At 35.9% G+C, this 20,522-nt stretch overlaps 1 protein-coding gene across 2 annotated transcripts; it reads right to left on the bottom strand.

The window, feature by feature from the left end:
* Nucleotides 1–662: 662 nt before the first annotated feature.
* Nucleotides 663–19,420, bottom strand: LOC129274955 (Bardet-Biedl syndrome 5 protein homolog). Of its 2 annotated transcripts, none has more exons than XM_064108456.1 (11): nt 19,343–19,420; nt 15,262–15,358; nt 14,242–14,324; nt 11,036–11,101; nt 8,946–8,995; nt 7,898–8,025; nt 6,202–6,337; nt 4,978–5,073; nt 4,004–4,066; nt 3,516–3,737; nt 663–3,294 (listed from the first exon to the last, which is right to left on the bottom strand). In XM_064108456.1, the coding sequence occupies exons 2-11, from the start codon at nt 15,324–15,326 to the stop codon at nt 3,163–3,165; spliced, it is 1,041 nt and encodes a 346-aa protein (XP_063964526.1). In that variant the 5' UTR covers nt 15,327–15,358; nt 19,343–19,420; the 3' UTR covers nt 663–3,162. The 2 variants fall into 2 exon arrangements, with proteins under 2 accessions (XP_063964526.1, XP_063964527.1); XM_064108457.1 differs by lacking the exon at nt 19,343–19,420 and adding an exon at nt 17,692–17,774.
* Between the last annotated feature and the right edge of the window lie 1,102 nt (nt 19,421–20,522).

Raw genomic sequence — 20,522 nt, 5'->3', positions numbered from 1 at the left:
TCCCACTCCCTTCATTTATCTGTCTCTCACATACTCTCCCTGAGCTATAGATATTCCTTCCCATCTTGCATACATCTTAATCTCACAATAATCACTCTTTAAAACTCTCTAAACTCACTCTCAAAAAGCTACCGCACCATACCCCACCAATGTGGAGCGTTGTGGCCCAGTGGATTAGTCTCCAGACTTTGAAAGAGGGTCGTGGGTTCGAATCCCAGCCATGGCGTAGTTTCCTTCAGCAAGGAATTCATCCACAGTGTGCTGCACTCGACCCAGGTGAGGTGAATGGGTACCGACAGGAAGTAATTCCTCAAAAAGCTGTGTGCACCTGAATATGTAGCCTAGCTTAGCCGGGGAATAATAATAGCAGGGCCCGCTGAGAGAACAGATTTCGGAAATGAAGTGGCTACCCTGGAAAAATATACCGTTATTATTATTATTAATTCTCTCACTCCCTTTCTTTCTAAGCTCTCCATTAAAAAGAAAATGCTCTTACATGTACAATTTCTGGACAACATTAGATGTATTTTCCTATGCAACAAAACATTTTAAATCACTGGTAATGTATCATTTCAGAGGTTTCTTTTAATAGCGACCAAGTTAATTCATATATCTGAATTAGGAAACATCATACTGAAGAAGAAACAAAAGTGACCTGGAGATTAAGTATACTGAAACTGACTTCTGTCGAATTTAATCTACAATAGCTCTTTCACAATATACATATGTACAGAAATATACACACATGCTAGCCATACATTAAGATACAATAAATAAATCAAATTTACATGAATTACCGATCAAGGTGCAGAAATAGAATATATTTACATGTACATTTGAATACTATTTAAAACATGATTTTACATCCATTCATATTGTAATGGATGAAGGGGAAGTTCACCCTGAATTAACTAGGTTTTAATTTTTTTTAACCCAGAAAAAAAAGTTTGATTAAAATTTGCCAAAGAAGATGAGTTATGAAATGGTTAAGTTTTGATTTTGTGACATCACAGATGAGCAGGCCTTACTATACTGTGTGCTATAAATTCCCATACATACCATTTTCTAACAAATTTGAGTTAATTTGTGTGATCAGACACATCACTTCATACCCCTTTTAATAAGAAATATATTCATATTCATCATATTCCAATAAAAAAAATATGGGGAAGCCGCAAGCACATGGCGTCAAAAAGTTTAAAACTTTAAAAATTCACAACTTCCTTATTTTTGATGGATTTTCATCAAACCTTCACCAATATTTTGTCTCTATTTTTTCTGCTTTAAATCAAAACCAATTCATCATTTGCAGTCTTCTTTGGAAGCAACACAGCTTGGATGTTTGGCAGTACACCACCTTGTGCGACTGTCAAACCACCCAAGAGTTTGTTCAGTTCCTCATCGTTGTGTACAGAGCTGAAGGTGACGAGGAATGATCGTAGACTTTTTGTTGTCACGAGCGAGTTCCAAGATTTCGGCAGGGTGAACTTCCCTTTAATGAACATAATTTTCTTGCCTTTCTTCCTTGTTTGTCATGACTTTGCTCAAGATGTTTTGTTATCAACATGGCATCTCAATGACATGAGCTGGGAGTTTTATATACTGCCCTCTTTAGTTTCAAATCACACTTGGCTGTGCCCTAAGCAATATGATATGATCTTATTAACACTGGGTTATTTCAAGTTCCTAGTGTTGGGTGTTTTGAGCATGACTCGGGCTGCTACATGTAGCTTAAACACTGGAGGTAGGATTTCAACACCAATCATCCAACTGATAGCTCCACTCCTCGTGGTGTGAATCACAGATACATCTTAATTTCAGGTCTAGTGTTGTGACTGGTGTTTGTTGTGCCCAACATCAACACCAGATATTAACACTAAACTTTAAATTGCCCACTACATAGAATGATTCATGGTGGGTGTATGTATGTATGTACGAACTTGTGACCAAAATTGATCAATCAGGCATATATTTCTACTGCATTGTGGGTGCTATTGTGCCTCTTGCTCCAGTAATTAAGGCAGTAATGATGATCATTGTGAATACATGATTTCAACACAAATGCCATTTGTGGTATACACAATCTAAACATGAGTTCAACAGAATCCATTGAAATGGCACTGAAAGTGCATGAATACAAAATATGTGCCATGTGAATTTGGTAGAGAATCTGGAATTGCTGAGAAACAACCAAAATAGGCAAGATATTCCTATTGGGTATAGGATATTTTTCCAAGCAATAAAAATATGGTCCTGCATGTGCTTATCCGTGTTCGCAACCTTCAATGTGCTTGCCTTTCAGCTTGGATTTCATGGTTTCACAAAATTGGGCTCTACATGAATGTACTAGACCTAGATCTTCAATATGGTGGCAATTGACCTTCAAGGCTTGATTTTAAAGACTTCTCTCATGAAATCATTACTTTCTGAAACTACCTTGAGATCAGCTTTAAGCCGCACACCCAAACGGGACCTGTACACTTGATCGCAAGTCAATTTTATGGCTTAAAATAAATAAAAAATCATGGTTTTTTTTTTCTTTGCAAATTTACAATAGATTGATAATCTGCTTCTTGCATCAACAAGTTTATATTGATTTGCTTCAGTTAAAATTGATCTTATCACTTGCAAGTCACTTGCATCTCAAATTTGCAATTGATTGCAAATATTTTCTTGCAACACCCCCCCCCAGGGGTATTTCATAAAGCTATTTGTAAGTTAAGAGTGACTTAAAGAATGACTGGTCAACCGTTCTTACACGCTACACCACCGCCAATGAACATTTCGGTGTATACCATTCACTGCAAGAAAGAATCACCAGTCGTTGTTAAAGTCAGTCTTAAACTTACGAGTAGCTTTATGAAACACCCGCCTGGGCCCCGTCTTAAAAAGAGTTACGATTGATCCAATCAACCACAACTATGGAAGGCCAGCAAAGTAAACATCTAAAAAAAAAGATTGTTCAAAATATTTTCTATATATATGTATGATGTATATTCATACATTCAAAATATTTTGTTGACAATTCAGTGTGCTTCTCTTTGTTCACCAAGTACATTGTGCAAATTTCCTAAAGAAAAAATTATGACACTGATGGATTTCCATATACATGAGATCGGATATGATCAATAGTAACTCTTTGTAAGACGGGCCCCTGGTCCCTTATTTGTGATCCACCACTTCCCATAAGTTTGATAACGTGAATCCATCCTTGAGTTTCTCGATGGCAAGGCCCAGTTCCTCGGAGAAGACCGGTGGTCGATCCTTCTGCTTGTCCCCGTCGGCAAAGTAGGCCTGGAAAGGACAGGAAAAATCATATCAGCACAGCCTTTCTTTCATATTAGTTAACAGGGTCTAAAGTTGATGGCAAGGCATACAATGTAATAAATGAACTGCAAATAAATACTGCACAAGGTATAGGTAACATTTTTAACCCAACAATCGTTTTGCAAACCTTCCAGTACATATATGTATGAACAACCCAATACAATGCACCAGTTACTTTCAACACTCACCGCAAAGGCATCCGATTGTTCATCCTCGTTGACGATATCAATGTCATCCTGCACGTTCTCAACCACCAGCTCCTCTGCTGCGGCAGGGACATCGTCGACCTCGAACTCCACACCGAGGATAGGGTTCGTGCTGTAGACCCGATGAAGGGACTGGATCTCCTTGACGATCTCCTGCAGCTTTTCTGCCGGGTCCAAACGGAAACCAAGTACGTAGCCTCCGCTCTAGAAACAGAAAAAAAAAAACATCTCTTTACTGCATAACAAATATCAGGGTAAGGATTTGATTAATACTTTGATGTATTCCAGATAAACTCCGGTTCTAGTAACAAAAGCAAATAAATCGTTTACAGAGTTGAAAAAAAACTTAGACCGAATTATGGCAAAAGGAGCTTTGGCCTTACAAACTACACAACCAAAAGAGCGAATCTGGCCCAACAAGAACCCTTCAAAATAACCAATCTCTTACCACATACTGCTATAGTCATTACCTGTACTGAAGATTCTACCACCAGAGCCAGTCCAAACTTAGAATCTCTTATCTTGACAGTTCTCTGAAATAGATAAAAATGTAGAAAAAAAATCACAACTTCAAGATTTGAAAGCAGAAATTTGTACAATTTCCTCTAAAAATATTATCCTTTCATCGCTGTATCCCCTTGGGGAGGGGAATATAATCTAAATTAATTTGGCAAACTACATCTGTCTATATAATTTTTTTTTTTTTTTTTGGAGGGGGAAGAATATCATCGGAAAGGCAGCTAAAATCCTCATTCCAATTGTTTCCCATATAAAGATAGTAATCATTTTGCTGCAAATCTAAATGATCAAGATATAGTATAACACAGCTGGATACAGTTTTGTGTTTAGTTTCAAATTAACAGTGTCTTGAATGATTCAGAAAACACATGAACTCCAAATAAATGTTAGTGGCAACCATGCATTAACTGCAGAGCTGCCAAGTTGTATTTTGCATTTTCAGTATTCTTATCCCCCAAAATCAGTATTTTGACAAAAAAATCAGTATTTTTACCGTGTGAGATAAATATTTTGTATTTTTCCCCAAAAAAGTGTATTTCATAATAAAATGCTTGGCACACTCGCCCATCACGGCGCTCAAGCTGCATGCAAGCTAAAATGCGCACTGCTCTTGCAGATGAAAAAAAAACCCATTGAAACTTGTGTATACCTCACCCTGGTTTTTACAAAATGATTGAAAAAAAAACAAGTTACCTAAAATTACATTGATCTAATAACCATATTTGTGTACCTTTTTTTTTTTTACAAAAATGTATTTTTTAAAGAAAAAACGTACTGCCGTATTTTGGTTGCAAAAACGTACTAAATACGGCTCAAACGTACTGGTTGGCAGATCTGTAACTGCATTTTCACATTTTATGTTAGTATATAACTCTTTGAAGTTAAAAAAAAAAACGTAAAAGGAAAATATGACAGCCAAGCTTACCATCTGTAGGTATGGGACACTAACATTGAAGGCTTCATTCATCACAGCATGCCATACTAGCCTGACATTAGTAATGTAGAATGTACCAAGGTTGCCCTGTTAAATGAAACCAAAATGGAGAATCAATTCAAAAGGATTAGTAGAGAACATTTATGCATTTTTGAAGGCGCATCGTGGTCTAGACCCTCGACTTTCGAACAGAGGGTCGTGGTCAGTTTGACTCCCCATTCAGATGTTGGCTGCTGATTGTGCAATGATCGCAAAAATTTGCACGCGCCGGATGTAAACTACAAGACAGTCGAGTAAAATTTTCAAAAAATACATTTTTTTTCATTTTTTTATTGATTAATCATGCAAATAAGCACATGAAATTTGCGGTGAATATGTTTTTTTGCCTTTAACTCACTTTATATTACTAGTACAATGCTAATTTTTTTGTGAAAATATCAATTATTACATTTCTAACAAATATCTACAAAAAAAATTGCCAAACATAATGAATTTCCTATGTACATGTATTTTATTGGTTTTTTTTATTTCTTATGTAATTCTTTGAATTTTCAAACCTTTGTTTTCTATTGTTTTTTTAATGAAATTTGTTGGGGTCCCTTTTGCGATCATATTAAATAGCATAGAATAAATCCATTTAAACCAACAAAACCAAAAATAATCATACATTTATGATTTTTTGGTTGAAAACACAATTTGCATTGACTTTGTACACGGAATCACGTTTTTGAGCAATTTTGGGTCTGACATGGACTTACAATATGTTGCGTATTTCGGAAACGCGTACCCGGGCACCACAAATTTGGTCTCAAAAGATGCGCAAGACTTGAAAGTTAAAAGTCACTATTTAAGCAGCGCGATCGAAAAATTTTGGGTGCCGGCGTAGTGAAGAAATTTGTTGAAGGGAGGGGGGTTCAAATTGACATTCCTCCCCTTACTAAGGGTTAAAGGATGCGGAGCGAATAGGGATTTAATACCTGGCTCCTCGAACGTGAGCGATTAATGATACGCTTGATTTTTCAGGATTGATTGTACATTGAAGTCAATGCAATCAATCGTTAAAATATGTCCTATGATGCGTATCATTCCCTCAATTCATGTTTCTACCTTTCGAGGTACAAGAATGTGGGTCCTTTCAATCCGCAAATGTTGACCATTCACTTTAACGAGGACAAAAACTAACCACCATGTTCTTCTGGCAGTAAATCAACTTACCTGGTCACTGGAGAGGTTCCAGACCCCGCCCACCTTGTCGTAGACCTGTTCCAACGGCAGCATTCTCAAGGACTTATTAGAGATGATCGCACCGCGGAGCTTCACGTCACGATAGAGCTTAGACGTCTCATACGCCCTGTGTGTGCAGGAAAGCAATCAAGTGCACACTCATTTCAACCAGGAAGCAGAAATTAAGTAATCAATTTAACTAATAATAATGATAATAACAGTATATTTATCCAGGGTAGCCACTTCAGTTTTGAAAACTGTTCTCCCAGCGGGCCCTGCTATTACTACCCCGGCTAAGCTAGGCTACCTATTCAGGTTCACACAGCTTTTTGAGGAATTACTTCCTTTCGGTACCCATTTACCTCACCTGGGTCGAGTGCAGCACACTGTGGATGAATTCCTTGCCGAAGGAAACTACGCCATGGCTGGGATTGAACCCACGACCCTCTGCTTCAAAGCCCGGAGACTAATCCACTGGGCCACAATGCTCCACATAATAATAATAATTCATTTGGTGATAATCAGGAAAATGAGCCGTGGCAGAGTGGTCTAAGGCGTCCAACTACACCGTGAAAGTCCGGGGTTCAATTCCCGGCAGGGCCCTCGACCAAGGCACTTTTATGCACATTGCTCTTTTATCTTGCATCAAATATTAATGAAAATGCTTTGTGCATTATTGATACCATCATATGTACATGTTCCAAAAAATAATGATCAGGAAAATGTTGAGCTAATTATTCAAGAATTCAGCAATAATTATTCAATTCATTACCCAACTTGAGAGAAAATTAAAAGAAATTGAAGCCATTGAATGATTGACAGATGTGAAAAATATTTCTTACATACTGCCATATTGCAGCAGGATGTATTTTGCAAGGCTTAAACCAAATGCATTGGGGGATTAAATAGTGTTAATCAGATATTTTTCTGGGAAAGAACAAAAGAATGTCCTATCCTGAAAATCTCTTTGAAAACACTTATAAATGGCAACTGAACATTCTCCTTAATCTTACAAATGTACATATTGAGATGAATTTGAAGATGAAAATAATAAGAATCAATGCTTATAGGACACAGCCCACATTCATATAGTGACACTACAACGGATGAATATATCACATACCTCGGCACACAAGTATTGACGAGGGCAATATGGGTTTCCCGAGGGAAAATTAATGTGGTATCTCCCGAAATTTGAAGCCAGTCAATATTATTATTATTACCTACAGGCCTTTGCCTGTTGTCTCTTCTGAATTCAGGTTATTTGTGAACTTGATGAAGAAATCCTGGCTAAGTAATTGTGACGTAAAGTGTACACAGCGCAGGCTTGCATCATGTATGGTGCGCACAAAGTTACACTTAACGTGTAAACATCTCTAAAATCTATGGGTTTGATGAAACAGGAATATGGATATTATGGACCGATGATTTACTACATAGGCGCAATAGGAAAATGACAAATTCGCGGAGGAGGGGTTTATGAATATTATGGTCCCTAGTCATTCAGCTGAACCCTGGCCGGGGCCATGGTGACATATTTTCTGATGAGTTAATCGATCAGACAGACCAAAATATGGGGTTATATCTTGTCTCCAAAATGCCTGGTTCAGGTCATAATATATGCTATGAAATGGCATCATTTCCTATCACTTTTTATTTGATGTACAGTACATTCATGTAGTTTTACCTATGTACAGATATAACTGTGGTGAAGAGTCTTGGTGATCCCGGCACTAGATTGGTAAAGATGAACTCAAATCTTGTGTTGTTGCACTTTGTGAGCAGGTACAATGCTTCCGTGGGTCCTCTTATTTTCTGAAACACAAAAATATTGGAATCAACATACATTTATGATAAAATTAATATTAATGATAATAATGATAATAATAATAATAACAATAAAAAATAATAGTAAAACTTATTTCTTGAAATAACGATCTCATGAAATTTATAATAGCAATAATAATAATAATAAAATATGCCAAATAATACAATAAGATTTTCTTTCCTTTTGCTTTATAAACAGTGACATGAGATTGAAAAAGAGTGCACCCATTCAAAAAAAGCTATTTATGTCACAAAATAAATATTCATCTAGAACTGTTTGAATATGTTGTCAAAATTATCCCTTTGGATATATACAGTATGTGTGCCGAAGGCCTATTGCATGAAATAGTGATAATAACACAAATTAATCCTACATAGATTAAATCCTCTATAGTGATTGGTTCAAATAGCATCATGTGACCAAATACATTTTAACTATGATGTTGCGTGACGTCAGACCTCGATATATTTTTTGCTATACCAATATTCTGAAGTCATTATTTCAGAAAACTGGATATTTAACTAAACTCTCGGGCGCACCGGTCAGCGAGCTGTCTCTCCCGGGCAAGTCCCGTGATGCGTCGGCGCAGGCACTAATCAGCGTTCTACTTGGGAAAAAGTGGATTATTCAATGCAAGTAACCGGACTCTGCAAGCTTAGCGCATATATTTTGGTTCTAAATTCTTAAGTAGGACATAAAACAAATATATCAGGCGTTTCCTTCGAAAGCATAGTGGGAATTATTAATCCTCGGTTGGACTGGCAAAACTACTATATTTCCCCCCCCCTTGTGAAAAATAGTAATTGCCAGACCAACCAGGGATAAATTATTCCACTTTACTTTCTCAAACCTGATATACCGGGTATTTGTTTAGTGTACAGTGTCTATGCACACTAAGTATACTTACTGAGTTGGCCGTTCTCACTGTGATGCTAAGAATACAATTCAACCCAACAGCTGCAAAAGAGGGAGAAAAAATAAATGTCATCAGATTTCTAAAATTATGCCTTCTTACTTACAAACCTACTTTTTCTCTACATAACTTCTTCAGATAGAAGATTTTACATTTAATATTGAAACTAAAAACAAAACATTTCTAAAATGTGGTGGTCCTGACTCCTGTCTTTCAAACGGAAGATTGTGGGTTCAAATCCCACCCATTGCAAGCTTTCCTTCAGCAAGAAATGTATCCATAATGTGCTGCACTATTAAAAACAAAGGTAAGTTGATGGGTTACTGGCAGAATTTATTCAATCAATATACTAAGCACTTGAAGCAGCAGCTCAAGCCAAAGCAAGGGTTAATGAATGTGCCTTGTACCATGTTATTGCTATCTCACACAGTCCTGTCAACAAACATATACATGTACATGTATGAACACTGGAATTGTAAACAAATAATCTTTTAAAATGTTGTGCAACCTACATGTACATGCATTTCTGATATTTTTTAATCAATAACACTCTCAAGTATATGAAATAAAGGGCAAGGAAAGTTATGAATATAAAGATTGCATTGATTTAACCCCCTCACTGTACAGCAATTATACATCTATCTAATCTACAAAAGTTGTACTGGATTGAACATGACAGGAATTTTCTTCAAGATTGAATTGAGATAAATTATGCAAAGGGGTTTTAAATGTGAATCCAACCCTGGGGGAAGTTGGTTAAGAAGATGAACAAAATATCGGACAAGCAGATAAGTAAAAATAGAACAATATCATTAAAAAAAAAGTTTATGAAATTTAAAAGCTATAAGAGAGGTGTAATCATTACACCTTATGCTATTGCAAATTGGAAAAAAAAAATGTGATGTAAGGTAATAATTACTCCTTCATTGGCTATAATCAAATGCTTTCTTTTTATTTCAAACTTTACATATTTTATTGTATGACATATATCAATACGCTACCTATTATATTGGATGTTTCCCTTTGGGAAAAGCTACATATAGGAGAAAAACACCAAACTCCTTACAATCAAGAAGACAAATTGGAGAGTAGTCTCTACGACTTGTGACAAATTACAAGACAAGAAACCAAACTAAGATTTACCAGATTTACAAGTACATGGGGCCGTATTCTGAAAATTGTCTTAAAAAGAGAAATATTCTTGTATCTTCAGAGTTACAATAAAATCCGTATTCTGAAAATTCTTGCATCTTTTCTTGTAAATTTTCTTGTAACTTTCACTTAGCGTGTATGATGTCAGAGCTATGATGCGTAAAGTTAATAACGGCGCATATATATATATCTCTTTGCTCAAGATAACATATCGAGATAAAAGGTATACTGAAAGTTCTCTTGTCTTTGCGTTCTGTTATCTTCCTTGTAAAATACAAGAAAATTTACAAGATGTAGGGGGCTATTGTAACTTTATGGCGCATGGGATATTGTTGGTCAAAAATAATAATTTCTTGCTGCATCACGCAAGAAAATCTTGTTTTACAAGAGGAGACATTCAGAAGACATTACAGAGACGGATTGGTAGACTTTTCAGCAATTAAAAATCGGCATTCGAGATGATGAAACTTTTCAAGGAAATTATGACTGGGAGAACAGCCTCTTGTATTTTTAGCACAGTAGCGCACAAGCATAAGCATCAAGGGCGCAAGGGTAATTACGCCTCAGGCCAACAATGCACTTAATTATTTTCAGAGGAAACGATTCTATTGGTTGACCTAAGCATATGAAAAGTTTAATGATTGGTTGATGATAAATTATTGGGTGTGTCAGAGATAAAATAGGGGACGTCCTTACAGAGATAAGACAATTTTCAGAATACCAATTTAAGAGAATTTTAGCGAGCTGTTATCTTGCTGAGTTACAAGAATATTTACAAGAAAAGTTAAGACAATTTTCAGAATACCACCCATGGTCGTTTGTCCAATTCCTTTCAAACTCTTGAAATTCAGGTTTTCCCTTTGTTTTCCTCTCTGTTTCCTCCTTCAACCAAAACATTTTATCAGGATAAGATTCCAGTTTAATATACTTACAGAGATTCACTCTTGGTAGTGACGTTGAATGCCAGATTACTCTCAGGTTGGTGACCAACAAACGCCCTACGAGACAAGAATTGAAGAAAATTTATTACAAAAATCTATTAAAAAAACAAAACAATGAATAGCTGGTACAATTGCTCTATACATGTAAGTAATCATTATGAAGCAAGAATAGAGTTGTGCATGTATACATGTTCATTGCTTACACTAGTACTATGACACACCATTGAAACTGACTCTATATAGAACAACAGCTATTAGCTGTAATTATATGACACCTAGATAGATCCTTGTCATTTGATTGGTTGTTTGATATTGATCACTCAGCCCATTTTACAATGACGTCATCCACCGTGCAATTTTATATCCATTCATCGTGCAATTTTGAATCCATACGATTTTGTCAATTGCACGCGCACACCGAGGCTGCGGGCACCACAAGTAAAACCACCCGTGTTTGCAGCGCGCCTGCTGTATGTACGCGACACTCAATAGAACTAGCTCACACTGCATGAGCATGATTATTTTGCAACGAAATTCATAAATTTCATACGAAAAAGAATCTATTTTTAGGTGTCATATAAAACAAATAATGAATGTTACTTTCATTTGTGCAATGGACAGATTACTTCAATGGGTGACACTAAGATGAAATTAATGATCCATTCAACTCATGGGCCCGTATTCTGAAGTCGGGATTAACTTAAACTCAGGTTTAAAGTTGTGGTTTAAGTTTGGATAGCCATTTGTTACATAAATCACTAACAGTAGAGATATAATATTTCAGCTCATTTGGCTCTCAAATCATTCATAATTGTCTAGGAAGTATAAATAGATGATTGTCTTCACTATCGATGAATCAGAAAAGAGCACAGTAAACATAAGAAACATACAACTTAATAAAAATGTTGACACTTTTGGCTTCCCATAATTTTAGCACAGAGTTAGACCATGGTCTAAGTTAAACCTGACTTCAGAATACAGGCCATGAAGTATTCTGTCCATTGCACTCATAAACATTCATTATTTGTATACTCAATGAATGGCACACCATTGGTTGGATTGGAGTGACTTTCACCAGTGCGACTGTAGCATCGGGGGAGCATTTCATGAAACAAATAGTGATTTTATTTCACTGTCAAAATGTTATAAGCTACTGGAATCCTTGAATCTGATTGGCTCAGGGCAAATTAGTCAGTGAAAATGACTGACCTTTTGCTTCATGAAACACTCCCCTGGCGTTAACTTCTAGAAGAGTTCAAAACTTTGATGTTTACCTTGCAGCAAAATATTAGCAAAATCATCAAGAAAGTTGACTGTAATTTACAACAGCTTGATGATACACTTACCAGGGTACCGTAACACAAAGGTTAGCGATTGATCGTACGCTTGAGCTTCACAATTGATTGTAACATTGTAGTCAATGGAATCAATCGTAGAAAAATGTTCTACGATCATTGCTAGGTTTTGTGTTACGGGCCCCTGGTGGGTGTTTCATAAAGCTGTTCATAAATCATGAATGATATTACAAACGACTGCTGATCTTTTCTTGTGTTACCTGATGCACACAGGATTTCTAATAGCGTTAATTTTGTTTCTACGAAAGGGTCACCAATCGTCCGTAAAGTCACTCATAACTTACAAACAGCTTTACGAAGCACCCTCCTGTACCGACCATACAGAAATGACGTTAGCCCGGTTCCATGACATTTGCTCCGGCGACAATTGCTCTGCTGTAAATTCCACACACTAATGTAATAGCCAACTTCAACCCTGGTGGGTGTTTCATAAAGCTGTTCGTACATGTAAGTTAAGACCGACTTTAAGAACGACTGGTGATCCTTTCTTTTGGTAAACGGTATACACCATTGGCGATGGTTTAGCGTGTAAGAAAGGTTCACCAGTCATTCTTAAAGTCGCTCTTAACTTACGAACAGCTTTATGAAATGGCCTCCGGGACTTGACATTACACCCTATCCTAAACTTAACCTTAAACCTAACATAAAACCCTATTGCAACCCTAACCCTGTATCTCAGATGAAATAAAGCCCGGAGCAATTGTCGCAGGAGCAAAAGTCGTGTCACATCTTTTGGATTGTGATGTCAAAATGTTGATCCAAGATGTAAATAACATATTGCTGTGACATAAGGCGTAACTGCAACATTTACTGGTTGTACCCCGGCCTCTGTTTATAGTGCATTGTCAATGCTATGTTCCTGTGCGGCCAGTACAGATTAAAATAACTTATCTTACCCAGGGACTCAGTTTTAAGGGGAGTGAGTGATCACTTGCTACCGCTCTCCTTAATCCATTTCTGGTAGAGCGATTTATCACTCGCCTCGGCGATTAGAGTGTCAGTCAATGATCAAACTGTTAGAGTCAACCTTGAAAGCCTCATTCTCAGAGCTGCCAAGTTGTATTTTGCATTTTCAGTATTCTTATCCCCCAAAATCAGTATTTTGACAAAAAAATCAGTATTTTTACCGTGTGAGATAAATATTTTGTATTTTTCCCAAAAAAAGTGTATTTCATAATAAAATGCTTGGCGCACTCGCCCATCACGGCGCTCAAGCTGCATGCAAGCTAAAATGTGCACTGCTCTTGCAGATGAAAAAAACAAAAACATTGAAACTTGTGTATATCTCACCCTGGTTTTTACAAAATGATTGAAAAAAACAAGTTACCTGAAATTACATTGATCTAATAACCATATTTGAGTACGTTTTATGAAATAGAGACATATAGAGATGATTTTTCTCAATAAATTTCGATTTTGTATTTTTTTTTTTTTTTTTTTAAATACAAAAAACGTATTTTTTAAAGAAAAAACGTACTGCCGTATTTTGGTTGCAAAAACGTACTAAATACGGAAAAATCGTACTTCTTGGCAGCTCTGCATTCTCCGTCAAGGTTTTATAAATAACACACAATTATATTTTAAGCAAGAATGAAATAAAAAAAGTTCAATGAGACAAATATCGCATACGGTAAATCTATATGTGATTGTTTGTCTCCTTTGGTTGTGGGTTGTAACTTAGTGTACGTTCCTCCATCCATTTTGTAATCGGACAAGAGAGCTCCCTTGGCTTGTACATGTACATGTATGTCAAAGAAGAGCATTTTGTAGTGCTCCCCTAAAAAGTTTTAGGAGAGCATTTTATTGCTCCCTTCATAATCATAAAACTGAGTCCCTGCTTACCTCGATCTCCATTGTTCCCTTTGGTGTCCTCTATAGAATCTAGCTTGTCTATGATGCTCTCTCCCGGGCGCATGTTCATTTGACTGAAAAAAATTAGGGGGAAATAAACACAGCATGAATATTAGACAGATCTATTAGTATTAGCGCCATCATATTTTATCGAACTATTAACTTTACATCAGACTACTCGTACTCTAAGATCAAGCACAAAGCGGCTGTTTGCTATTCCTCCCATTGTTACCAAAACATATAGTGAGCGCTCATTTGCACATGCCTCTTCGGTCTTATGGAATGCACTTCCTAATTATATGAGAAATATACATGATTTAGAGAAGTTTAAGACTTCCCTAAAAAAGTATCTGTTTAACTTGTAATGAATTCAGTGCCCAACACTCTTTACTTACTTTCTAAGTTCTTTCCTTAATTTCATCGAAGTGCATAGGGACATGCGTTGCTATGTGTTATGCGCTATAAAAGAACTGAATATTATTATTATTATACACGTTTCTTTGATGATTTTTTGAAATAATCGAAACATGCAAATTATGATTCTAGCTTTCTTTACCAATAACTGTTACATGGAGGTACAATGTCCCAATACAAAGATCAATTTAAGAGGCTTAAAACTAAAGCATAAATTAAGTCTGAACCAACAATAAAAAGCAGATGTTTCCAGCAATTGTGAAACCACTTCTATTCAGAAACAATTGAATAAGAATGTCTTGGTCCTCAGAAAAAAAAAACATAAGCTGTAGATAGAAGCATTATGATTTAATCCACTTGATCATGCAATAATTCAGACAGGTTCTGTACAAGGGCCACCTAGTTCTTTACTTTTATTCAAACCCCCCCTCCCAAAAAAAAAAAAAAGTGTCGACCGACATCAATTTTCACTGCTTTCTACTTTTTTTTATACTGACGAATGGCGTGGGAGAACATTCTCAATGACATGGGGAAAAGACTGACCGACCCATATTTTCACCTTTGTCACAGCAAACAAGCATTTTTTTTTTTACTTACCTTGGATTAATATCAAATCGGACATCCCTGTCCTCCCATAAGGCATCAAGAACTGATGAGGTCATGGTGTCTCCTCTCACAATATCATATGGTAGTTCTGTGAAATATAATGGAAATGAAATAATGACTTAAATTCTAAACTCTTGAAGCTAGGGGAAGTCTACTGTGATGTCTACTCCATTTTATTAAATAAAGGCAGTAAAATGAGAGAACTTCTTGTCAGTTCTACATGAAGTCAACTCTAGTAATCCTGGTGCTGCATGTACATGATTAGTATGCAGATGTACTCGTTGTGCAGGCGGGACATGTAAGCCTTGCATCCTCTTGTCACATGAGCAAAACAGCTTAGTAATAAGACTTTGTAATAAGACTCACAAAATAAGGCATATATGGGGATGTGCCGCTGGAATGGGTCGCTTTTTTGGAAAAAAATCCATAAACATGGGGTATGGTTTTATGCTGGAAAATCCCTAAACAAATGCCCCCAATTTTTAGATACTGGCCTTAAACATGGGTCCATATTCTCCTCCAATTTTGGGTGATAACTTTTAACAGATCCCTAATAATGAGTACCTTTTTTAGCCAAAATGACCCTTATGTATGGTTTTGAACCTTCAGCCGCACACCCACATCCAAACCAAATCTAAGTACCCCCCCCCCCCTCAGGCTGGGATGGCACCTAGTTAATTTCTATATGGGGGCTGTCATCAATTTCACTGCAAAACGGATGTCATTTAAACTTCTCCGGTGTAATCTAGACCCAAATAATTTTTTTAAATATGTTTTCTTATATTTTCTCCCTCTTTTCCCCATCCTTTTTCCGTTTTTTTTTAAAACCAAACTTGAAATATTGAAATGGGCGGCAATCTCTCTGACCCCTCATGCTTTATCATTAGATAAACAACATGAACATATTTTTTATGAAAGAAATTATGTATGGTAAAGAAAACATGTTTATAACATTCAGCAAAACAACACAAAAACCCCAAAAAGAAAACCAAAAACATGATACAAAACTAAGAAATTACTAAACATACTAAATCATTTATTCATTTTTATTTCATTTTCATTATTATATTTGCTGAGATTTATTTTAATCATTAAAGATTAATTGTACAAACTTGAGATGATGAATGAAACAAATAAAAATCTGCTGTAACAAAATAGCTAATTCAAATATAGATAGGCCTATAGCTTACAAACCCATCACAATCATTACAAACGAAGATAAATTGTACCTATAAAAGAAAAGGTTATGGAAAGTCCATACGAAAAGGCGCATTTTAAATCGTAGGGTGGGCCCTGGCACCCATGTCATGTCAAAGCAATAATGTACATCTCGACTCCGTAACTTTGAAATGTTGAACATATTTTTTATATTCCTGAAGCTTATGTTCTTATATATATACTTCCATAAAGTTATCAACTTTAAATATGAAAAACGTTATGATCATTGTCATTTTTAGCATTGTTTTTATTTATAAATGGTATTTTCTTTTTCCATTGCGAATTGATTTCACACATTTTTCTGTTTTATTATTGCAAAGCACTACTTTACCCACTTGACATGTTTGAAGCAATTTTCACATTTTGCTTGTCTTCGGTTATTATGCAAAGGTATTATGTTCATACTCTAAGCACTCATATTTGTATTTCTTGTGTTATATCTGACAAATAATATATATATAATGCAACAATTGCAGTTACATGTATTATTCAATTATTGATCAATAACTGGACTATGACATTCGGTTCTTGCTAGCTGTTGGCGTCACTCTGAATTTTAATAATGCACATTTATGAATATGATATTCTGAACATAAATTGTATGTATTGTAAATATTTTCCATTATTCTGAACATTAATATACACATAATTTGTACAATTGAAATGTCATTGATGATGCTAGTCCGTAATATATTGAAATGATGATTGCTGATTGATCCATGGTACACTTGTTTCCCTCAAATTAATTGTTGCCAGTTTCAGTTTACATATTTCTTTTTTTATATTCTTAACTGACCTGGATTGAGGTGAAGGGGTGTGGGAAGGAAGGCCTGTGGGCCATGGTAATTCAGTTTACCTTTTCTAACCCAGGCAGCCCCTTCATCTCTATTCCAGGTCCTTTGTACTATGTCACCTATATCTTATTGTCTGTGTGATTTGTATTGTACTATCATGTATTTTTAATTGCCGAATAAATAATAATAATAATAATAATAAATTCAATTTTTCACACGCAGCCTCTCATATTTTCCTTTTTAGTCTCGTTCTTGTAATCAGACACGTTGATGTTGTTTGCTCCATTCAAACCCTATATTTACCTCAACAAATAAAGCATAATTTGCAAAATTATCACTATTAATAAGTACAGTGTAGACCTATTCTATAAAAATTCAGAATATTGAACTAATGCAATGTTGAAATTACCTGGTTACATCAATTCTTATGTCGGATAAGGATTTCTTTCGTTGAAATATCAATGAAAGGTGTCTCTAAAAGGGCATCGTTTTCTAGATAAGGGAAATAATGAAAATTTCAATTTCATCCAGTTATGTTTGTGAATCTTTGAAGTTTTTTTCTCTTTTTACCTCATAACGAACATGTAAGCTCCATACATCAATTCTACAATCAGTAATACATAAAAAATTATTGATCTCCATTTATTGAAATATATGATTTTATGAATTCGTCATTCCAAAATAAAAGGTTCAGGTGATGATGAAGACTAAATATTTCCCGATACTACTATCGATAATAAACGATGTCGCGGACTTGGAAGACAAAATTGCCTTCGTGAAATGGAAAGCGCTGATTTGTCGCCAATCTTCTATCTCATCTCGGAAGAATGGTCCTACTCCTAGCCTAGGAGTAGGACTAGGACGTTCCTACGTACCGCTCATCTCGTCATGAAACTAGTTACAGGCACCTTGTTCATTGAATGAGCGGTCTTACTTAGCCAGGCGGCTTCTAGAGAGTAAAAATCATTTACTAACGTAAGGTTACTCTCATACGAAGCCAGGACTTCTACCTCATAGACCCACAAAAAGGAAGCCAAAACCTGAAACTTTCACCCCCGAGATTTCTACTTTCCTTCTAAAAGATCTAGCTCTAAATCATGTACATGGGATAAAACTTCAGCGCCATCTTGTTTCTTATTGTACTTCCCCAACGTTACGCGACGCTCGCGTCCGTAATGTTGGGGAAGTACAATAAGAAACAAGATGGCGGCGTAAACATCGGGCAAGTCTCTTCCGTCTTTTCACAATATTTTTTCATTTTTTTGATGAATTCTTGTTTCAAAAATAACAACGAGAGCGTAGAAATGTCGGAAATGAAGTTTTATCCCATGTACATGATTTAGAGCTAGATCTTTTAGAAGGAAAGTAGAAATCTCGGGGGTGAAAGTTTCAGGTTTTGGCTTCCTTTGTTTTGTGTGGGTCTATGAGGTAGAAGTCCTGACTTCGTATGAGAGTAACCTTACGTTAGTAAATGATTTTTACTCTCTAGAAGCCGCCTGGCTAGTCTTACTCAGACTCAGTAACTGTTAAACAGTGGTTTCCAAAACAAAAAACAATTTGACCCCAAAAAGGCAAAAAGCAAAGGGCAATTGCCAAAAAGGCCAAATTATAATCGAAATCATTTCAACTTCAAGTTCAGGCGACATAGGCCTAGCCCTAGTCTTAGAACTTTAGACCTATAGCTAGGCAGAGCCGTTGTTATTGATATGTTACGCAAAACTTGGCCTTCCATCGCACTAGTTGCAACAAACAAGCAAAAACTGCCACCACCACATCGGCCGGCAGATTACAGCACTGCCAGAGAGTAGCAGCATGCGCATGCTCAACTGGGGCCTGGGTCTGGGCCGCTGGCCCTGGCGGTCGTTAAAGTACGGTACGGTACACTGTCGGTCTGCCGCTGCGGATACGGTGCCATGAATAAACGGTCATTGACACTAATTCCAAGCTCGCGCTTGAAATTAATAAAAGTAAAGAAAAATTAATATAAACCAGGTCGTGGTAATATATTCATTACGAGTTCAATTTGTAAGAATAATCATTTCAGATTAAGGTACACTTACAATGATATTTGAAAAATAAAATTTCAGCCACTGTTCTTCTTGTTCTGTTGCGTTGCCAAAGACGCAGGAATGTATGGTATCGTCAACAACAACAAAAAAATATAGAAAACATGTTGCAAGGTACTAAATATATCTATGCCAGCTAGTCAACAGACCTAGAGATAAATATCTTTATTATAGTTAGGTCTACTTTGTCAGCAATAATTTAGCTAATTTATATAGTCAAAATCATATTTTTCATAAATATTTTAATTCATTTATTCAATTCTCCAAATCATGCAAACACATGTCCTAAGCAGCTCTTGAATATTTAATTATACTCACAAAGAGTATTTTTTAAAAAATATGTTCAATCACGTTGAGTTATTTACATCATTATTACAATCATATTATAACACAATACTTACACTGCGCTTTTCCTGATAGGCGAAAAGTACTTACAATGAAATTTAATTGGAATATATAAATTTAAAACTACAAAATATATTGATTTTAATGCTTTTCAGTTAATAATTTAAGTGTCAACTCAGTCCAGTAATTTGAAAACGACATGTACAGCAAAAGTTTTCTCGCCGGCTAAATTATGTACAAATTACTATAAGACATCGCAACCAAGTCTTTGCCCGAGTCTATGTCGAGAATTAGTGAATCAAAACAGAAATGTCTTGTCTGTCCGTTGATGCCCACAAACAAAGTTTTTTATTTAATTTGATTTATTGATTTCCGTTTCACAATTGTACATATGATAAACATAAGGTAACAAGGTCGAAAATACTACAAGACATAATATAATATATAAAACATTATCATAGATTTAAGGAACACAATTCAATAAATAAAGTTAACTCAGATGACATTTGTATTTAAAAGTAAAACGGAGGGTCTTGCCGAAAAAAAGCAAAGCTTGTACAAAAGCAAGCCCCTAACTTAGTTTCATTACAAAATTACAACAAAGAAACATTGGGTCGTGATAATACATAGAATATTTGTTTAAAAATGAATACAAACAATTTTTGTACAATTTACAAAACGTAACTGATGGATCGTGTGAGAAAATATTTTGTTTTACACAATGATTAGAGAGAGAGAGGGGGGTGAGGGGAGAAGAAAGGAGGGACAGAGGAGTGCAGTGTATCACTAAGTAGAAAGAAGGCGGGCAGCAGGAGAAAGTACTTTGGCT

Source organism: Lytechinus pictus, chromosome 13 (genome assembly GCF_037042905.1).
Source record: "Lytechinus pictus isolate F3 Inbred chromosome 13, Lp3.0, whole genome shotgun sequence".
Lineage (NCBI taxonomy): Eukaryota > Metazoa > Echinodermata > Echinoidea > Temnopleuroida > Toxopneustidae > Lytechinus > Lytechinus pictus.
This window is presented reverse-complemented; position numbering and strand designations above follow the sequence as displayed.